Source organism: Carassius auratus, unplaced genomic scaffold (genome assembly GCF_003368295.1).
Source record: "Carassius auratus strain Wakin unplaced genomic scaffold, ASM336829v1 scaf_tig00008928, whole genome shotgun sequence".
Lineage (NCBI taxonomy): Eukaryota > Metazoa > Chordata > Actinopteri > Cypriniformes > Cyprinidae > Carassius > Carassius auratus.
Genome location: NW_020523985.1, coordinates 22,547 through 43,914, shown reverse-complemented (window position 1 = coordinate 43,914; position 21,368 = coordinate 22,547). Strand labels below are relative to the sequence as shown.

Below are 21,368 nucleotides of genomic sequence, written 5' to 3'. Positions count from 1 at the left end.
CACATCAGGTCCGTCATGTTTTACAGCCACCATATTGTCGCAAATAGAGAAAGTATTAAATAACAGCAATCGTCTGTCTTGTGCTCCTCCTGAACTAGATACTGATGACAAATCAGACACCACAAATTCAAGAGGACAAGACTCAACACGCCTGCAGTACAGCTTATCACAGCCCATCAAAGATGTAAGCGTGAGGCTTATACCTGCATCTCTGAGAACATCTCCCTTCAAAGAACAATCGGAACATTCTGCGTCAGGTAACATGAGAATACTTGAGGAAACGTTCTGGGAAATGACTTTGAGGTCAGTTAAAGTATGTCCACTGGAGGGAAAGAAAATGGGAAAGACAAATAAAAAATGAGCACTCTTTAATGTCTCTATTGTTTCTTCTGGAAATAAATAACATAAAGAGCGAACTGGGAATCGTGATTGTGTATTCTGCTTCTAAGAGTTGTTGCCAAGTTACTCCTCAAGAGTTTTTAGAGATTTCAACATATCTGAAATTATGCTCAGATTTGCCAAAACATCAAGGTCTGATATCTCAATATCAACTCAATTCATTCTCATTCAATTCTTTCTAAACCAAATTAGCTGGAATCAGTCTAAACTCACAAATCTCATTAACATCTCAACTTAGAAAGCAATGTGTTCAATTTAAGAGTGAACTGAATTTTTCTGAAATATTCTGCTTCACAAACTTGTTTCCTACAGAAAAGTCCATGTAGTCTCATGTCTACACTAGAGTTTCAAAAGACATCTCAACAGGTCTCAAACTGTGCTCAGATTAGCCGAAATATCAAGATTTTCAGTGTGAACTCAACGTTTTTTAGTATCTTCAGACCAAGTACATGGACTATGGAATAAATATCTCTCAATTTAGAGATCTCTTTTCTCCTGGGTAGCAAAAAGATTAAAAGGAGAGAACAGAGTATTTCGCTTTTCATATTAGCTTCTTTGGTAATCTCACGTCTCTTGATGTGAGAAAGTGACGTGACATACAGTCATGAATGGTGACCCATACTCAGATCTCATGCTCTGCACTTAACTCTTCCAAAGTGCATACACACACAGCAGTGAACAGCCATTTATTCTGCAACACCCGGAGAGCTCAAGGGCACCTTGGTTGCAGTATTGCCGGCCCGAGAGACTCGATCCCACAACCTTGGGGTTAGAAGTCAAACTCTATAATCATTAGGCCACAACTTCCCCAACTTCTTAAAAGGAATTTCCAGCCAAGATTGCCTGAGATTTCAAGATAAACTATAAAAAAAATGATCATCAAATTATTTCAAAACCAAATTTTCTGAGCGGTTAACTGTTAATGATTTTCAGATTTGTGTCTATTTTTATAAGGAACTTTTTGAGAGACAGCTCAGCTGATGATACTTAAAACATAACTCAAAACATAAAGTCTCATACTGTTTTTCTCTTAGATGAAATGTATAATCACAGGTAAATAAGAAAGAATAAAAAGGTGTTGTCCTTATAAATATGTCTTGGGGCAGTCGTGGCCTAATGGATAGAGAGTCTGACTTGTTTGAGTTTCAGGTCCGGCAGGAATTTTCTGTGGGGGAGTGAAAAACCAGCTCTCTCTCCATCTTCAATCCCACGACTGAGGTGAGACTCTTGAGCAAGAGACTGAACCCCCAACTGCTCCCCGGGCGTTGCAGCATTGGCTGCCCTCTGCTCTGGGTGTGTATTCAGGTTCCCCTCGGCTAAACTCTCATGGATGAACACAAAGCAAAAGGGAGGAGCTTAGATGTCAAATGCCATTTACCTGAACGACCCACCATTGTCTCTCACCGAAAACAGCAGCTGGAGGTGTGACATGACAAATACAGATTCCTCACTAAGAATCTATTATTTTCTGCCTCAGTAAAATCCAACATAAATTACTAATTGCTAAATAAAGTGCTATGAATAAATATTTAAACAACACAATGTTATGAGTCAAACAAAAGTTTAAAGGTCGAGTCTGTGTGCAACTAGGTTCATTAGTTTGTGACTGAATAACTAGAGATGAATCAGTCACAGAAAAATGTATTGCGTGTAGAATATAAGACCTGACACAATCTGATCGATAGTATGGGATTGCTTTCAACTGGCTAACTGAAACAAATTGGGATATAAACTAAAATAAGGGATGTATAATATCATAACCAAGACTTGCAATGTCTTCATGCTTCCAAAACTGATTAAGGTTATAAAAAAACAACAAATATACAAACTCTCACACGTAAACATAGCAATTCTGGCTCATAAAATCTTATGTAACCAATGTCATGTTGTACCTGCCGCTATTCTGTTAAGCAGCTGCTGACGGGCAATGATCCTGCTCAGCCTGTACCCAGAGCGCCGTCTGAGGTGGTCCATCCTCAGGTAGATATCCTGCGTCTCTGGGGTCATGTTTCCTAGACATTCGCTGCTCTCGGTGCGCGGCAGCTCCCTGTACATGATCACACAACGCAAAACGTCTGGCACCCCGTTCCCCAAAAACAACTACCTGCAACAGTCATCCAATCTGTCTACAGATAAGGTAACATGTGTGAGATGTGAGTCCGTAGGGTTCCAGAAGAGTGCCAGCTGTCAGTCCCGCCCCCTTTTCGAGTCACGTGACTAGAGGTGAGCCAATGGAAAACCAGGATGACGGAGGCAGGCCTTGGGGCTGAGCTGAATTCAAGGTCTGTGTGAGCGCTGCTCGGTTCAGGAGGGAAATATAAATACCAGAGGAATGCCTGTGGACTGAGCGAGTGGAGAAAGCTGGAGAGCAGGGGGCCGTGGGAGGGGAAAAAGAAAAACAGCATGGCTAAGAGAAACACCCAGACCTAAAAGAACAATCCTGCTGCTGTGAAGCACCACTCAGGTGCCAAGTTTGCTAAGGAGGAGTTTGTTAGTTGGGAAAAGAGAAAGAAAGTGTGGCAGGAAAACTATTAACTTTATTAAAAAGGTTTTAGACAAACAATCTATAAAACAATACAAAAAGAAAACGGACCTAGGAGCAACTGTGTATGTGAAAACAAGGATACTAAAAGGTGTTTTGTTGGTAAACTCATTCCCCAACCCCCTATTTGTTCTGAGCACAGCGGGGCTTCACCTTGTGAAACAGCCATTCATGTTAAAATGGACATTTCACACATTAAAACAGGTTTTACAGGAAACGTCTCAACTGTAGGTGAAAGACACGAACCTTTGTTTATGCTCAAATAATGTGCATTTATGTCTTGGCCCTAATTTCCTGACAGATTTGAAAAAACATGATGTCAATAAAAAAAAAGTGCCATTAATAGTTCCTGCTTAAGTTATCTATTAGATCCACTTGCAAAAATAAATAAATAAATAAAATAAATTATATATATATATATATAATAAGAAAATAAAAACTATCTATCTATCTATCTATCTCTATGTACACACTCACATTTTGAAATTTTGACATTTTTCTAAAAAGTCAATTAAGGAGTTTCTGGTCAGTCTCCAATGCTATCACAAATTCATAAATGCTGATACTGCAATAAAACACAAATGAGATCTACATGAGCAACAGAACGCAATTCAAATTAGAATTTTCAATGTAGTTGGACCAATAAAACAGAAAACGTCCTTAATCACACTCTCGCCATCTGTTAAACAAGTTGCATGTGTACCTGAATAACTAAAATAAAATTGGTAAAGGTATAATTCATTAAAAAATAAATACATGCAAGGCATTCACAGTTTATTTATACTAAACGAATTAAATTAGAATTTTTGCAACAAAAAAAAATAAAAAAATATTGAATGAATGAATGAATGAATGGAAGGTTTGCAAGACTGTTTGTTCCATTGCTGCATGGAACAACCCAAGTCTTCAGACTGAAAATAGACTCCACATCTTTGAAAACAGTTCCACCCTCTGTTGACTCCATCACTCTTATGGCACTGGTGAACAGCACACATTTCTTCTGAGTATGTGTTATAAGCCTCTCGCTCCTAGTCGAAGTGTGAGCGGGCACATAAACACATGAACCAGGTACAAATGGGCACGACACCAAGCTAAACACATTCTGTGCCCCCTCCCTGACTGGCACACACTAACCATACTACAAACCACACAAAGACCGCAATTCAACCAGCGCCTGCAATCCTGCTGCTATTTATACATAAACTACCCCATCCCTCACTCCAACGCCCCTCGCCACAGGAAAGTTTTCATGTTTTCTACTCTGTAACAGTTTTAAAGACGTTCCGTGCAGTTTGTGTCGCTACATTAAAAAAGATCTCATTTGTTGACCCAAAGCTTGAGCTTATAAACAAGGTACAGTGCGTGCACTTGCAATCCCATAATGCACAAAAGGGCTCTGTTGACTACAGGTGTAACTCACAGAGCCTAATGAATGCTGTGATCCGTTTTTCCACACAGACCGCTTAAAGTGTAGATTAATGTTATACTGAATGGGGTTTTAAATATTATATATGTGTGTGTGTATATGATGAAAAGGGGGTTTCAAGCAGCAGAACAAAAGTTTAATACAAGGTTTTTTTGTGTGCATTAGTATGAAAAATTATGAAAAATGTTGTTACAGTAGATTAATGGAATTAGTTAATGCATTTTCACTGTACTGCTTTATGTTATGTTATGTTAACAATTAAATAATAAAAAAGTATGAAAAATTAAACATTGTCAATCAGTTTAATTTTATTTTTTAAGAGAAAATTTTTATTATTTTAATAAATTATTTACATAAGACACCCATGAAAATGTCATTACGCAAATCAATAGTTCATAGACCAAAAAAAAAAAACATTTTGTTAGACATATTTACAAGATTTGTTGTTCTTAATCATTTAAAACGTCATAAAATTTGATATGATCACTTTTTGTTTTATATATTTGAATGAGTACAGGTCAGAAAAATGTGTTTCATTTGTACGTATAAATGTCTGTCACGCTGAATGACGATGGAACATGATTTCAACCATATTTTATTTATATTTATATTAAATTTTTTGAAACATTAAAGTAAACATTTTACTTGCATTTAACCCCTTAACTGTCACTCACGTTTTTGAAGATAGACTTGAAGGCGGTTTATTGTTTTTTTTATATAATTTTTTTAATTGATGAAGACAACAAAATAGGTCTTTGACATATAAATGAAGCATAAAATTATCAAAAAATAATAAAGAAATTGATAAAACAATAATAATAAATGGGCTTTATAACAATAAACTGAGTCTACATGAGGGAAAAACAGGCCAAAATAAAATAATAGTCCATGGAAAAGTTCTTAGTTTTTGGCTACTGAATAAACGATTAACAGTTAAATGCTTTAAATATTTTATTGCTTGTGTTTAATAATCCTTCAGTCAATGGCAGCCTACTCCAGTTCTGGCACAGGTTTGGTTTATTTGGAGGGAATGGGTCGTAATAAGTGTTCTATGCACTTTACATTACAGCACACTGAGTCTGACAAAGAAAATCAGCTGTTATACCATATCATAATTTCAGTCACTTTAATTTGTCTAGATAGACATATGATTGTATCTTCAATGGTTTTACATGGAATTGGTTCACAAGTGCTCTCTGAATGATGAAGCACTCTGGAATGAAATGAAATAAAACTTTCAACAAACCATTCAACAAAGCTACAGCTTGTAGAAAATAGTTTAGACCGGTCAAATCAATTATCAGATGCTTATTTCAACATAGCAAGAACAAGGAGAGGTTTTTGCACCCCACGCCTAATCTGAGCAATACAACATCTATCCTTTATTAACTATTGACCGAGTCCGCTTTGTAGATTAGCCACTTCTCCAAAACATTTTTAGCTTTATGTAGGAGAAGATGTGTTATTGAAAACAGATCAAACATCTTTGTCATGCAGATCTGAGTGCTCTTCCAGATTTAGCTCAATATTCAGAGCCAGACCTGCCATTGCCAAGTCTCTCATCATCTCTATACTGGAGCCAAAGATGAATGTCTGACAGCTCTCGAAATAAATGTATGCAAAAGTGGAGGAGAGAACAGACCCTGCTCACCACTCGCCAAAGAATGCACATTCCACATGCTCTCTCTCTCTCTCTCTCTCTCTCTCTCTCTCTCTCTCTCTCTCTCTCTCTCTCTCTCTCTCTCTCTATATATATATATATATATATATATATATATATATAATTCAATAAAAAATATATATATATTACTATGACAATTATAAAAATCATTTGAAAGCAACAAATAAACTATAAATATTTGAATAAAGGATACACAAGGTGGATGATAGTAAAATAATAAAATAATAAATTAATAAGTCATCAATTAATATTAAATAAATAAATAAGATAAAGATAAACAAACAAATGAATAGGTAAATAAATTAAATATAACAAGAACAATAGCAATAAAAATAATAATCATTTACAAGGGGGGTAAAAATATAAATTAAAGAAAAATAATGTAATAGTTTAATATAAATAATACACAAGGGAGATTATTAGAAAACACAAAAGATAAAGATAAAATAATAAGTAAAATAAAAAATAAACGATTAATACACAGGGGGGTTAGACAAGAACAAAAAAGATAAATTAATTAATATGTAAATTAAAAATTAAAAATAACAAACAAAATTAAGAAAAATTAAAGACAAATCATTTAACAAGTATATTAAGGACACACAAGGGGGATGACTGGAATAGATAAAAAATTATATATATATATATATATATATATATATATATATATGTGTGTGTGTGTATGTATATATATATATATATATATATATATATATATATATATATATATACATTTTGTGTAAATGTAACTAACAAACAAATAAATATGCAAATTTATTCAACACACATACACAACCTGTCTCAGCACGTTTGAACTCAACAGCAACAGCATCAGTTTCAACTTCAGATCTTTGAAGAGCACAGTAGATGTTTTTTTTTGGATGTTATACAGACAGCACTACTTCACAGTCACTTTGGTACTTCATTTGTGTATTTTTCCACTAGCTTAGGCAGAAGCCAGAAGCAACTGCCAAGAAAACGTAACTGTGTTTGTACACCTTCATGAATTAATAGCTACATTTTGATTGAAACATAAATAAACAGTTTTGTGGATTCCACAATCAGGTCAGATGAAGACTAGCCACGAGAGAGGCTTGTCAGGGTGACAGCTGATTCCTAATAAACGTCCTGGCTGAGAAACTCTGGCCCAGGATGCTGACTCCACAACTTACTGGCGTACTGAGAGCGAAGATATCAACACAACCAGTGGAAAGAAAAGTTATCGGCATAATATTTACTCTGTGGGTTTCTGGGAAGGGCTGCTGAACGTGGGCAAGAGCCAGATAAAACCAGCAGGTGAACCTCCCTTTGAAAGTGTCAAAGCCGCATCACATTTATGTAGCATGACTTTATTTGGTAACAGCAAAATGAGCTAAATGTTGTTGTAATCTGTCTTGTGGCCCTTGATCGCTGCTGCCTTCGGTTTAAGAGGCTCTTTTGCAAACGGTCTGTCAGGAGATTTGAACGATGCCTAAGCATGATCCCGAAACAAAAGTGTTGAAATGCAGACCACAATGCAACAATGATGCAACCATACACAAATCCCTCATTCTATGTGGGCTGCAGGCTTTGACGAGAGACTCGTGGATGCTGGCTGAAATCTAAAATGCAACTTCACTTTTATTAAACATGCTAAAACTTTGAAGAAAGATACAAACAGCACTTCTGAGAATGAAACAATCACTGGAGTTGCCCAATTTGGCAAGGTTAGTGATATTAATTCTTAGGAAAAAAATGTGGTGATATAAGTTGTGTCTTTTTTGTTCATTCTATACAATTTTCTGCAATTTTTCTGCTTTAGGATCCTGACATGATATTATTTGAAACATTTTATTTTCACACTAGTCTAATATTTTGATATAATCTAGTTTAGATAAAACAATCCTTTTATCTAAAACAGATTACACAACAATAATCATAAACTGTAACTTGTTGCGATTCAAGTTTAATTAGTTATTATTTGAACCTGTCTTTGCTGAAAATCTTAAAGCACAATGTTTTTTTTTTCTTATTATTATTAATAAATACTTTAATTCAGCAAAGTTGCATTAAACTGGTCAAAAAGGGCATTTTAAACATTAAAAATTCCAATAAATGGTGTTTATCTGGACTGTCTATTCATCAATGAATCCTAAACAAAAGTATTATCATGGGTTCCATAAAAATATTAAGCAGCACAATTGTTTTCAGTATTGATAAGAAATGTTTCTTGAGCAGCAAATCAGCATATTAGCAAGATTCTGAAAGAGCATGTGACACTGAAGACTAGAATAATGATGCAAAAAATTCAGGATTAATGTACATTTTAAAATAGATTACAAAAGAAAACAGTTACTTGTAATAATATAAAACAAAATTGCTGTTTTGCCACTGTATTCATGACCAAATAAATGCAGCTTTGCTGAGCATAAGAGATTTCTTTCAAAAACATTTAAAAATCTTACTGACCCTAAACTTTTGAATATTACTATAAACAGTCATTTTCAGCTTGTCCAAAGCATACAACAATAAACCTTATTTTGAAGGACAAAACTACAAGACGTGGCTCTGCCAGAATATCCTTCATGGTTGAACTTTTAATAGAAGCTCAAGGCTCAAGAGCCACACTGAGCTCTCCACCATCATCACGCCTCAAAGAGCTCCTCATTGTTTGGCATGTGTATAAACAGTCAGGCCAGAGCGTGCACATGACTGCCACCTACATAGCACATCACATCTCTCAAATACATATATGGAAATGAGCGTGATATGCATGCCAGCAATGCCTCCACATTTTATCACAATCCCCATGACAGCCTGATCATGTGCCCAAACAAACAAAGAACCCTGAACAAGACGAATACACAAGCTGTTAAAGATTTAAATCTAACAACAGCTGAGTTTTAATTACTGTCCAATAAAACTAATAGATGGACCACCATAAAGCATTCCAAGAGAAAAATAAAGCTCCAATATTAAAAGTGATTACTAGTGTTTTCCACTAAGACACCACGTTGCATTGACTGACATCTAGTGGTCCAACACTGTGTCTCCATATATTTGAATACATACATCAGAGATTTAGAAGTCCATGGAAGTTAATAGCATTGACTTAAAATGTTCAGCACATCTGCCAGTAAATTCACACTCAAGCAAACGCACAAAAATAAAATGCTGAGAGCAGACTAGTGGAAGTCCGCATTCAATATAATGCATCTACCAATCTATTTTTTTTTCTATAATATACTAGCATATATATATATATATATATATATATATATATATATATATATATATATATATATATATATATATATATATATATATATATATAGACTGAAAAATATGTGGCCCAGAAACAAATTTACCCATAAATTAATACATTTCACAACTAACTGAAATAGACAAACTTAAAGAGTACTTTCTTATAATATCTTGATTATTTACAACTTCGAAGGCTAGGTTAAAAAGTGTGACAACTAGCCCGTCTTTCTTCTTGCATTATTCCAAACCCTTAAAGATAATGCAAAGTTAAGCAACTTAAAAGCTTCAGCAACGATGCTCAATAATCTCAACACAATTAATAGATGCAATCGTCTAGTTCTCACGTTGTGCACGTCATCATATCACTGTCAGCGTACGCTGCGATGCAGAGCGCGTGAACTTTACTTCAGTGTCACTAACCTGCAAGTCGTCTCTCTCTGACACTTTTCCACAATAAATCCCAAGCTTTGGACGTGGATTCTCTGAGCTGCTCACTGAAGGATCGTCTGAGTGTCAGTGTGAGAGACTTTCGTTTCGCTGTCATCGTCAATCCGCGCTCATAATAATCAATCAGTGGCTCCCGTTATTTCTGAAAGATTGCGAGACTTCTCGTCCTCTTCTTCACCTGCCCCGCAGCCACAGACCGCAACGGGAAACTTTTCCGAAAAATAAATGCATATCAAAAACAATAATGTGATAACAAATCTCCCAAATAATCCAGTTTAGGACACGCGTTGGTTTAAGACGCGCAGCCGCTGTCTGGAGCCGCAGTGTTACAGAGCAGATGTGGGTTTGTTTGAAGTTTCTCCTTCTGCTCGTAACATACGCTCGCTCGCTCTCTCTCTCTCTCTCTCTCTCTCTCTCTCTCTCTCACTCACTCACTCACTGGAGGACTTCATTTCAAACTTCACTTCAAGCCTCACCTCGCGCACTCTATATTGATTATTCTGTTACATTTTTTCCAGCTACACAAATAAATATATTCTACATAAAAAAATAAAAATAATAATATATATATATATATACATTTTATGTATATATATAGCAACAAATATTTGCATTTGTGAACAATATACATAAAGTGTTAAAATACTAATAAATACAAAATAAAAATACAAACAATAACAATATATGCCTTACACATAGGCCTACTTATAAAATAAAACTCCTTTCACAAGGCAAAAAGCACAAACTATGCTTGCATACTCCAGTCTGTGAACAAAAGCTATATAATTATAACATAATGTGTATGTATTATATAATTAAAATATTAAAAAAATGATAGGTTGTTTCAACTGATCTTTGCATCAAATAAGGACTAACCCAACTGTTGGTTTATTTATTTTTCTAACAACCCAGCATTTTTAGAGTGTAGAATAGAATAGAATAGAATAGAATAGAATAGAATAGAATAGAATAGAATAGAATAGAAGTAAATTTAAAGTGTGGGACAAAAAGGTATAAAGAAAAAAATGGTCATGCTGAGGAAGGATAGACATACCATGAACAGTGACAGTTCATTTAATTATTTGCCTCTATGGTTTCCATTTTGCACTCAGCATGGCATTATCAACATAACAGAGATGATACTGCTATTTGTGACGGGGATTTCAAAAGTTGATCCAAGCTGAGATGGGGAAAAAAATAGGTGACGGCAAAAAGCGTGTTTAATGAAGAAATTAATACTTTTATATAAACGACTACTGCATGCAGTAAAACTCTTAACTGATTAGTATAAGAGTCTGTTCAACCTGAATCAAGTATTTGTTATTATAAGAATTTTTTGCTTTGCATTAACATAAAGCAGTGCATTGTTTGTTATCTTCAGAGATCAGAGGGAACAGTGAGACGAGGCCAATCGTGTCTAGGTAGGAAACAGGTATGAGTGTGGCCTTTATCAAGGTGAGTGTTAATGTGCCTGAGCTTTATTCACTAATGGAGTCATCTGATGGGAAAAACCTCCCGGGAGAACACGAGGGTCATCTGCTGTGCCTCAGCTTACGTGTCAAAGGTCAAAGGTCAGGGCCAAACATTTCCCCTCTTGCGGGATCTGCAATGGAATGTCTGGCTTGGCGATATGACCGTCTGACCACCTAAAGAAAAGACTAGGAATTGGAGGTTAACCGATATAAAATTTTGGAAAAAGTCAGCGTGCTGTGTGTGTGTGTGTGCATTTTATATATATAATTTTACACTTCATATATATCTTCATGTACCTTTTACACTTTAATTACATTTGAAAAAATAATAATTTTACACTAAAGTTCTAAAATACTTATGACTAAAATAAATACATGATCAACATTATATTATACAATCTACTATGCATATAGTATGTATATATATATGTGTGTGTGTGTGTGTGTGTGATTTAGAATTTTAGAATGTATTTTAGAACTCTATATAGTCTAAAATTATTTTTTATTTTGTAATATTTAGACATTTAATTTATTTTAATCAGGCACATTAAAAATTACATACAAATAATATAATTATAATATCAATCATCTATTTATTTGAATTATATGTATTTTAGAACTCCATATAGTGTAAAATTATTTTCTAAATAAAAAAATTTTCTTTCTTTTTTTTAAACACATTTTATTTATTTTATTTCAAATTTCAAAATAAATTCACATTTTATTTCATTTTTTTTTTTTTTTTACCAACCTCAATGTCTAGCCTGAAGACATTTAAAAAGTCTCAATATAACAAAATTAAGACCGTCTAAATGATGACCTACAGCTTTCTATTCTCTGATTCATTTGTCTAACACACAGACTGCTGGACGTTTAATACTGCAAAGTCAGGTCGTGTCTGTCCACCTCAGCAACTGTCTCACTCCATCACTGCTCCAGCTGGCTGTTCTGAGCCCATGATCTCCTGTCTGTCAGCAGCTGATCTCTTTGAGAGACCCATCACTTTAAACTTCAGCACAGGCTTTCCATTATAAAACCAGCCTATGGAGCAAAATACCAAACCAGCGGTCAGCACAACCTTGATGACTCTCGGCCTCGCTGTCAAAACAGTAGATGCTGAACATGTCATCTGCTGTCATGTCACATTTCAAACAGTCTACAATGAAATAACCAGAAAGCATTTAATCATAACTTACACTATATACAATCTGATACGTTCATAACCATTCCAAAAGTCTCATTAAATAAACTGATCTTAGAGATTAAGCCCGAAATGGATATTGTGTAAGAAATGAGCCAGCCCAGATGTGGATCTACAAGTGCTTATATGAAGTAACTGAATAATTAGTTTCACAGAATTAGAGCACAAACCCTCAGCGTTTGCCAGGGAGAATATGAATGTCATACAGATGGTTGAGCACGAGTATCAAGAAAACTCAGTGGACTTCCAGGAAACACATTTGCACAGTAGCCAAGACGGTGTCTCTGCATTCTCACCAGCGTCGAAGTACGCAATTGAAACCACATGGATCTTCAAATACTGAAATTCCTCATTTAAAAATACTTGAGCCTATTTAACACAAGCCTTTAGTGGTTTTCTGGTCCTGCGCTCAGTAATGGGGTCACGCGGGTCAGGTTCCTGATCAAAGCCTTTGACAGGAAGCCCCATGCTCATTGCTCCATGTTATCATTCCTTTAGTTGTGATGTTCTCAGCATCATTCGGGAATAAGACTGTTGATATCGAGGAGATTATTATGGCTAGACTAGAAAGATACACAGGAAGCAGTGATGTAAATGAGGAAGTGGCTGTTAGAATCTGAATGGCTGTCCACACAAACCCAATGGGGTTGCTTTTTTGGCAAGCTCTCTTATATTCTCTCCAAACATGAATCAATGAATATTTAAAGAATCAACTGCTACTGCAGTTTTGCTAGTAACTTGTGACTGAACAAACAGAACAACTGATCAGAAACAACAAAAAACTGTGAATTAATGAATGAATCAATGAATAGTAAAAAATAATAATAATAATCAACAGCTGCTGCAACATTTGCTTGCATCTTGTGATTACACTAAGAGAACAAATGAACAAACAAATGAATCAATGAATGAATAGTAAAAGAATCAAGAGCTATGATAAATTTTGCTAGTAACTTGTATCTGAACAAACAGAAAACTGAACAGAAAGAACAAACAAACCAGTAAATGAATGAATGAATGAATGAATCGTAAAATAACTAGCAGCTATTGCAGTATTTTGTTTGTAACTTGTGAAACTATGAAGATAATGAATTACAGAATCAACAAACAAGCAAAGAATTGAATCAGTTAATACATTAATGAATCACTGAATGAACAATAACAGAATCAACAGTCCCTAGAACAGGCTTTTTGTGAACCATTTGAATGAAATGAAAAAAAAAAGTAATAACTGAATCAATGAAGTAACAGAACAGAATCATATGACCCTAAAATATTTGCTAAAGTCACTTGTGCTTGAATGAACAGAATGAACTGAATGAACAAACAGACAACTGAATCAAAGAATAGATCAACTGACAGCAACAGAATTAATGGTATTAATATTTGTATATATAATATTTGCTAGCCACTTGTGACTGAAAGAATGAAATAATGAACTGTAGAAACAAACAGACGAAAAAACTGGAGAAACTAATGAACAGCCAGCTGAATGAATGAATCAAATGAATCAACAGAATCAACATCAGTTCAGAATTAACTCATGACTGAAAGTAAATTCCTTTTGCTATGATGTCTTCAATATCATTTGGGAATAAGATTGTTAATACTGAGAAGATTATTATGGCTAGACTAGGAGAATACCCACAGGAAGCAGTGACGTAAAAGAGGAAGTGGCCGTTAGAATGTGAATGGCTGTCCACACAAACCCAATGGGGTTGCTTGTTTTAGCAAGACCCCATCAAGCTCTTATCTTCCCTCCAAACAGACCCTTTAGGCTGAATATGTAAATACAACACACTTTGCTGTTCCTCTTTAAGATGCAAGCTAGCTGAGAAGTTTATCTGAAAGGCTTGAGCACAATTAATTGTCACTAATGCCTGTGTTGGTTCCCACACATATAAATAGAACATTTGTTCACCGCAAGCAGTTTCATTTAATCTACGCTATGAATTATACATGAAACCGCATGTGATCTTCTCTTGCACCTCTTGTTTTTTTTATCTACGAGCTCAGAGACTTGAGCTCCAGACTGACCACTGAGCTGGAATGAGAAAAGGCCCAGATGTTGAGAAGCTGGGCTCCGGTTGGCCCCCTCACTTGGCCGTGAGGTCCCAGGCCAAGCTCCAGGAATCCTCCAGGGGGATCACGCTTCCCAGTCTAATGCATTCAAGGCGTGGAATTCTCCCCCAACCACTCTTTTGCTCCCACTCACACATATGGGCCCATCTTATGCATGCGCTATAAATTTCCTTAGCAAATATTCCCAAGCCAGGGCTGAAGTTTTCCAGGGAAAATCACCAAAGTAATGTATATGGGGCTTGAGGGGGAGGAAAGGCCTTAAAGCAATAGTTCATTGTGATTCAAGTTCAAGTGAGTGTGATTCATTGTGTAAAACATTTTATTTTATTTTTTTTGTAAATCACTGTTATACTAAATGTGTGAGTGACCGTGGTTATGTTCAGAATGGAACTCTGACATACTATTTTTCCTGTTTCTGCAAGTATACAGTATTTGTAATGCATTCAACCATATTCACGTGTAAATTAACTGCCACAATAATTTTTGCTTGTAACTTGTGACTGAACAAACACAAGAACTGAACAGAATGAGCAAACAAACAGTGAATTAATAAATAAATCCATGAATAGTAAAAAGGATCAACAGCTACTATAATTTCGATTACAAACTTGTGACTTAAACAGAACAACTAAACCGAATGAACAATCAAACAAGTCAACAAAGAGAAACAACTAAATGAACAAAAAAGAACTGAATCAATGAATAATAACATAATCAACAGCCGCTATAATATTTGTTAACCATTTCTGACTGAATGAATGAACTGAGCAAACTACTGAATTGACAACTAAATCAACGAATAGTACCAGAATCAACAGTTACTACTATATATTTGCAAGCCACTTATGCCTGAATGAACAGAATTAATCAAATGAATGAACAAACAAACAACTGAATTGCACTTGATTCAATGAATCAATTAATAGTAACAGAATAGTAACCAAATTAATGAATATTAACATAATCGACAGTCACTGTATTTTTAAGCCACTTGTGATTATATGAACAGAGCATATATCTACTTAGCATAGTAAACTAATGTAAACTAGCACACAAAAGAGTCACACACACACACACACACACAGATGTCAAGAAGGGGCTAGTGGGGCTCTGTGAATGCTATTGTTAAAACTGTATTGTTTAAACTGCAGTATGAAAAGGATGTAATGCTGTCAAGTCAGAATCTTCTAAGATTCAACCAACCACAGAAATCCATGGGAAAACATTTACAGTCACACACACCACCTGGCTTCTATTAGCAGAGAGGGGATTATAACACACACACACACACTCTCTCTCTGTGCCCTCTTACCCAATTTGTATGTACGCAGGCTGTGATTTGTGCACTGGAACACACTGTATGTGCCTGTGTATGTGCAAAGTCCCATTTTAATGGAAATGACTCAAGCTGTCTACTGGCTGAATGCAATGTAAGTGGTCACAATCTGATTTCAGTCAACATTTTATTTGATTTGAATTGCATAAATCCAATGACATTTGTACAATTTGTACAACTAAATACAAGATAAAACAACAAACAAGCAAATCAGATGTTCTTCTTCTCATACCATCTTTGCAGGAAACTAAATAAGGTTGAGAAGTATCTTTTGGTAAAGCAAGCCGGATTTTAGGACTAGCAAAACACAATAGGCAGCCAAATCTCCTTAATTTTAGCAAGCTGTTAACTAACAATGCAATGAATTAGAAGACAGTTTTACCATGAAAGAAAAAAGAAGGTGATCCAGGTGAAATACTTGGCACAATACCTCAGGAGCTCAATCCAGAGTTAAAGTCTGTTTATTCTCTCCTGCCTGTAGCCTGCTTGATTGCCCAGCCAAATTGTTTAATAAGCACTTAACCACAAGAAAGCCCCACTATCCCGCTGGGACACCGCGGTCTCACATAACTGTACAAGCACAAGCCTTAGGAGAGGAAGAGGTGTTTGGATAAAACCGCTCTACAGTTTGGCCTTCAGAATTTTACATTAAACAAAGTTGCAACCCAAAACAGTGCCAAAATTGTTTATAGTACAAAAAGTAACCAAAAGTGGAATGTACACTGCAATGGATTAAAACTAATCCACAAAGGCCAAACAATATGCAAAATGACCACTTCATCTTTATTTTATGAGATGAGATGGATATAAAAATTATGATTTTGAGAGATTTCATTACTAAATTACAGGATAGGGTGGTCACAGTTTGCAAGTAAGGCTCAAATACTGTACACATGCAAACATGTTCATACAACCGGCCAAAAGTATTTAATAAAAAATATTTTGTTCAGCAGGGGCACCTTAAATTGATTAAAAATGACAATGAAGACATTGACAATATTATTTTAAATTAATGCTGTTATTCAAATTTTGTTCATCTGCATTACTCTCCCTCACAGTATTTAAGGCAGGTTTTTATCTCGGACAATAATTTATTGCCCAACCACCACACACACAGTTCCATCAGTCTTGTAACTGGATTGATGCCTCTTTTACTTCATATTAACTTACAAAAAAAAAAAAAAAAGAATATGCTCCACCTGCTTTAATTGTTCTTGAGCATTTATACATCCTGGGATTTGCAGTGCACTGAATGTAATTGGTGGGGATTGCAGAGGTGACAAGTCTTGCACAATGGGGCCTGATCCAAATTAGTGGCCGTTTAGACCTTCTACGACATCTCCTATTGAGAGAAAATCACACTCTGGCAAGCATGAGTTAATCAAATTATAGGGGAATTATAGAGAAAGATTCCTTACCGCAAGAACCTGTGATGGTGCAGTAAAAAATTAAAATGCTGCATTATGGGAATTGCTTTTTAAACACAAAGGCATGGTTGTAGGTAACAAAAAAATAATCCATCAATCCTTGCACAAAAACAATCAAAGGATTTATAAAACTATAAACGAAACTGAGACCAAAAAGCAATTCCAGCATTTTAGAATTCCAAAGTGCCAGTGCCAAGAATGAAAGTCCACAGGAAGCCACAAGCCATTTTCCATCTTTCCACATGTGGAATAGCCTATTTCATGCTCTCCCTGTGGCAGCACAGCCTGCCAGGCCACATGACGACCTGCCTGTAAATTTAACTCATGATGTCATTGATTTGGGCCACGCAGGAGCAGAAGGAGGCTAAAAAGATCACATTATAACATAATCGCATTAACCAATCCTCATTGAATGACTGTGTGTAATGACAGAAGTAAACACTTTCAAGTGAAAAACTATTCATCAGTGGCACTTACTAAGACATGCATATTCTACTATAGCGCACGCTTAGGGTTTTTAAACTTTGGTATGTAAATAGTCCTGAACTGGTTATGCTGCAGACATGAATAATGCAACAAATTGTGTGGCTTGCTGCGTGGAAATGTGCTATTGCGTTTCTCAGCATTGGGTCTTAAAAGGACAGTTCACCCAAAAATTTACATTTTCATTTACACACCCTCACATTATGTCAAACCACGGGGCCCTAGTGGAGTACAAGACAACACAAATCAAATTAGCAAAACACAACAGAAACAAGCCACAACACACAAAATTAGCACAACACAATTGAAACAAGCTATAGCACAATTAAATTTGTACAACACAATGGAAACAAGCCGCAACACAACAAAACTTTAGTACAATAAAACGAAATTAGTCTGATGATACACGGGGCAACTTTTTTAACAATGTTGCAGGGCAGCTTTGGGAAATGTTGCCATTAACAGGCTACGAGGTGAGACACGGGGCTAACAACTGATCTTATGTATCCAAATAGAAATTTGTTACCTATTCTCAGTGGAAAAGTTGGTGATAAAAAACATTGTTCAAAACAATTTGCTCAAAACGTTGCTCGTGTATCATCAGTCTTAGTCCAATGCGTTGTGTTGTGGCAAATTTTATTCTGATGTGCACTACCAGCCCACCATACAAACCCTTAAGATTTTGGATATTTTTGAAACACAAATTTAGATATTTTTAAAGAAACCTGAGAGGTTTCTGACCCTGGATTGAAAGTCAAAGAAACCCAAAATTTGTCTTTTGAAAATGAAACAAAGTCTTATGGATTTGGAACGACATGAGGGTAAGTTATGACATCATTTTTATCTTTGGGTGAACTATCCCTTTATGATTGCCACAGATAATCAAACGGGAAGGATACAAGTCATATACTATAAGGACCACTATATGATATGATGGACCAGTATGCAACCACACAGAACACCCTAGCAACCACCTAGAACATGTTAGCAACAGAATAGCAATGTGCTAACAACCATTCTGAATTCATAGCCATGATTACAGGGTTCACAATTTCTGACATTTCAGTTTTTTGATGCCTACACAATGATTAAAAAATATATACTTTACAGAAATTGCACTTAAAAAATTTAATTCCTAAATGAAGACATAGGCTATTTTAGAAGAAGAAGAAAAAAAATCACTTTTTAGAAGAAATTCACTTTTCCATATCCTTCCTCTGCCCGTCCTTTTAAAATGCCCCGATGTTTCCAGGTTTTCTAAAAGATCTTAGAGACACAACAATGGCAACCACCCAAAATATCTTCACATCTTCAAATCTTCTCAGGTTTTCTGCAGAAAAATGAGAAGGTTTGTTTCATTTCAGTCATAGTGACCAAAAGGAGGTGTCATGGAAGATTTTGGGGTTACTAAAGCTGAAAGGCTCTTACACAAATGTTTCTCCTTTTTCTTTTTTTTTTACAATTTGTGAAGGATACTGAGTCTGTATGTTCCTTCTTGTCTCTTTAACTGCGCTTCCAGAGGTCTGTTCCCATTAGGCAAGCTCAATGCTGTGAACAGAGAAGAAAAGCTAAACCTTCTGGCTGCCAATCAAAAAACCACATTACCTATTAGTCTAGTTCAAAAAACAATCTATAAAACTATTACTGTCAAAGGTATCTCAGCCAGCTTACAGTGAAAATAATGATCTAACAGTATTTATTTGTTTTTGCTTCTATGTGCGACTGCAGCCAGCTACTCATTTCTTTTGACACAAGTATTTTGAAAGTTGTGGTGGAAACCAAGGTCATAATAATAACTTCTAGAGCTGGGTTGTTTTTACAGTTCCACACTAATTTCAAGCACAATAGGTTCCAACAGTGGAAGCAGTCTGCGAAAATATACACCCTACGATATAATATAATTTGTAAAAAGACCAACCAGCTTCCTTCAAGGACTTCACTCCCTTTCATCTCACAGTAAATCAGGCATAGCTCTCCTGGATTCTGTCTTGAAAGGGCCTCAATTACAGAGGGCTCCTTAGAGACAGAATGAGACAGGCCAGCCAGACAGGACTCCATGGTGAGCAGCCGCAGCTGTTGGGGTCACCCTCGCTGGCCAGTAAGAGCCAGCTACCCTGGATGAGAAAAAAAGAGCCAGTCTAGAAAGCAGCTGGCTAGAGAAAAGATCCTTGAGAATCATCAGGAACACATACAGGCAGTCTAGGAGGTTTACATAATCACTGCTGGCAGATTTAGAATACAGTTGAAAAGGAACAAGAAAGGAAGAGGAAAAAGGAAAGGAAAAGGAAGAAAATGAAGTGGAAAAGGGAGAGTATGAGGAAAAGTAGGAAAAACTAAGGAACAGAAAGGCAAAGAACTAGGAGATGGAAAAATAAAAAAGGAAAGAAAATGAAGCAGAAAGATGAAAAAGACAAAGCATAAGAAAAAGGAAAGTTGTAGCTTGCTGAGGATAATGAGACAGAGAGAGAGCTACAGATGATTGATGTGCACTTCTGGTCATATCCGGTCAATACAGATTGCATTAGCTAAATTAGCTTTGCAGGGTCGATATAACCAATGAAGTTGGAAATGAAATTGATCGTTATGATGTGATTGATGAATGATAAAACTCAAACAGAAACGTAAAATCAATGAGGCATATAAACATAACATACATCATACCCAAAGTGGCCGACTGATAATTTCCTTACAGTGACGGTTAAAGTTTCATCATTTTTGTACAGGGTCTTTCTATTTACTTTAATGCATTGGCCCCTGATGCGAGACATTTTGTTCTCAGTGGAATCTGATTTGCAGTCAGTTTAATATAACATTATTCTGGCTCTAAACTGCAGTGGTTTTTATTTTATCTGAAGAGGTAAAACTACTTTACAGCTTTATCTAATCAACTGAGGACAAATTCAATCTGGGTGGATGGATGGACAGATATGGATGGATGAACAAACAATAGAAAGAATGAGTCACACATTTGTGCATGAAACCAGTGTATGAACATTTTCACGAACAAATCATGATTTTCTAAAACTTTCGTACCAAATGTTATTCGAGAATTTACACTTTAAGAGTAATTATAGGCTATAAAGGAAAGGTTGCGTGTAAAGCCCTTATCTGGAGATGGGCTGGGCGTGTTTTATGTAAATTACTAATGTTGTGCATGTGGTTGGTTATTTTGAATACTCCAAATCCAAACATTATGGACGAGGATAAAAACAAGTTTATGTGCAAATTAGGTGGAAAGTTTTCATGAGAAAGTTGTGTGTATAATCAACGCAATGATTAGTGAGTAGCTGTGTTTCCTTTACAGATTTGCACAAAACTTTTGCGATGTCATAGATAGATAGATAGATAGATAGATAGATAGATAGATAGATAGATAGATAGATAGATAGATAGATAGATAGATAGATAGATAGATAGATAGATAGATAGATAGATAGATAGATAGATAGATAGATAGATAGATAGATAGATAGTGTGGTCATTTGGAAATTATCTTCCTAACACTGATGTGAGAACAGAGTGTCCCGAGTAGAAAATTAATGTTTTCAAACTCCCTTAAGTCTCTTTGTTTTCATTCAGTTGTTGAATGGCTTTGGGTTTTCCCTGTCAGAGCAGAAAAACAACATTCT

General features: G+C 35.7%; 1 protein-coding gene across 3 annotated transcripts in view; it reads right to left on the bottom strand.

Moving 5' to 3' along the window:
- Positions 1–21,368, bottom strand: part of LOC113072355 (stAR-related lipid transfer protein 13-like) — a 70,833-nt gene that overhangs the window by 27,741 nt on the left and 21,724 nt on the right. The window contains exon 1 of one of the 3 annotated variants that reach the window (XM_026245375.1): positions 9,712–10,100. The exons of 1 other annotated variant lie outside the window; for it this stretch is intronic. In XM_026245375.1, the coding sequence (XP_026101160.1) occupies positions 9,712–9,835 (124 nt within the window). In that variant the 5' untranslated portion in view covers positions 9,836–10,100. Of the gene's footprint in view, positions 1–2,291; positions 3,009–9,711; positions 10,101–21,368 lie in introns of those variants that run through there. One more of the 3 variants, XM_026245374.1, reaches the window with a different exon arrangement.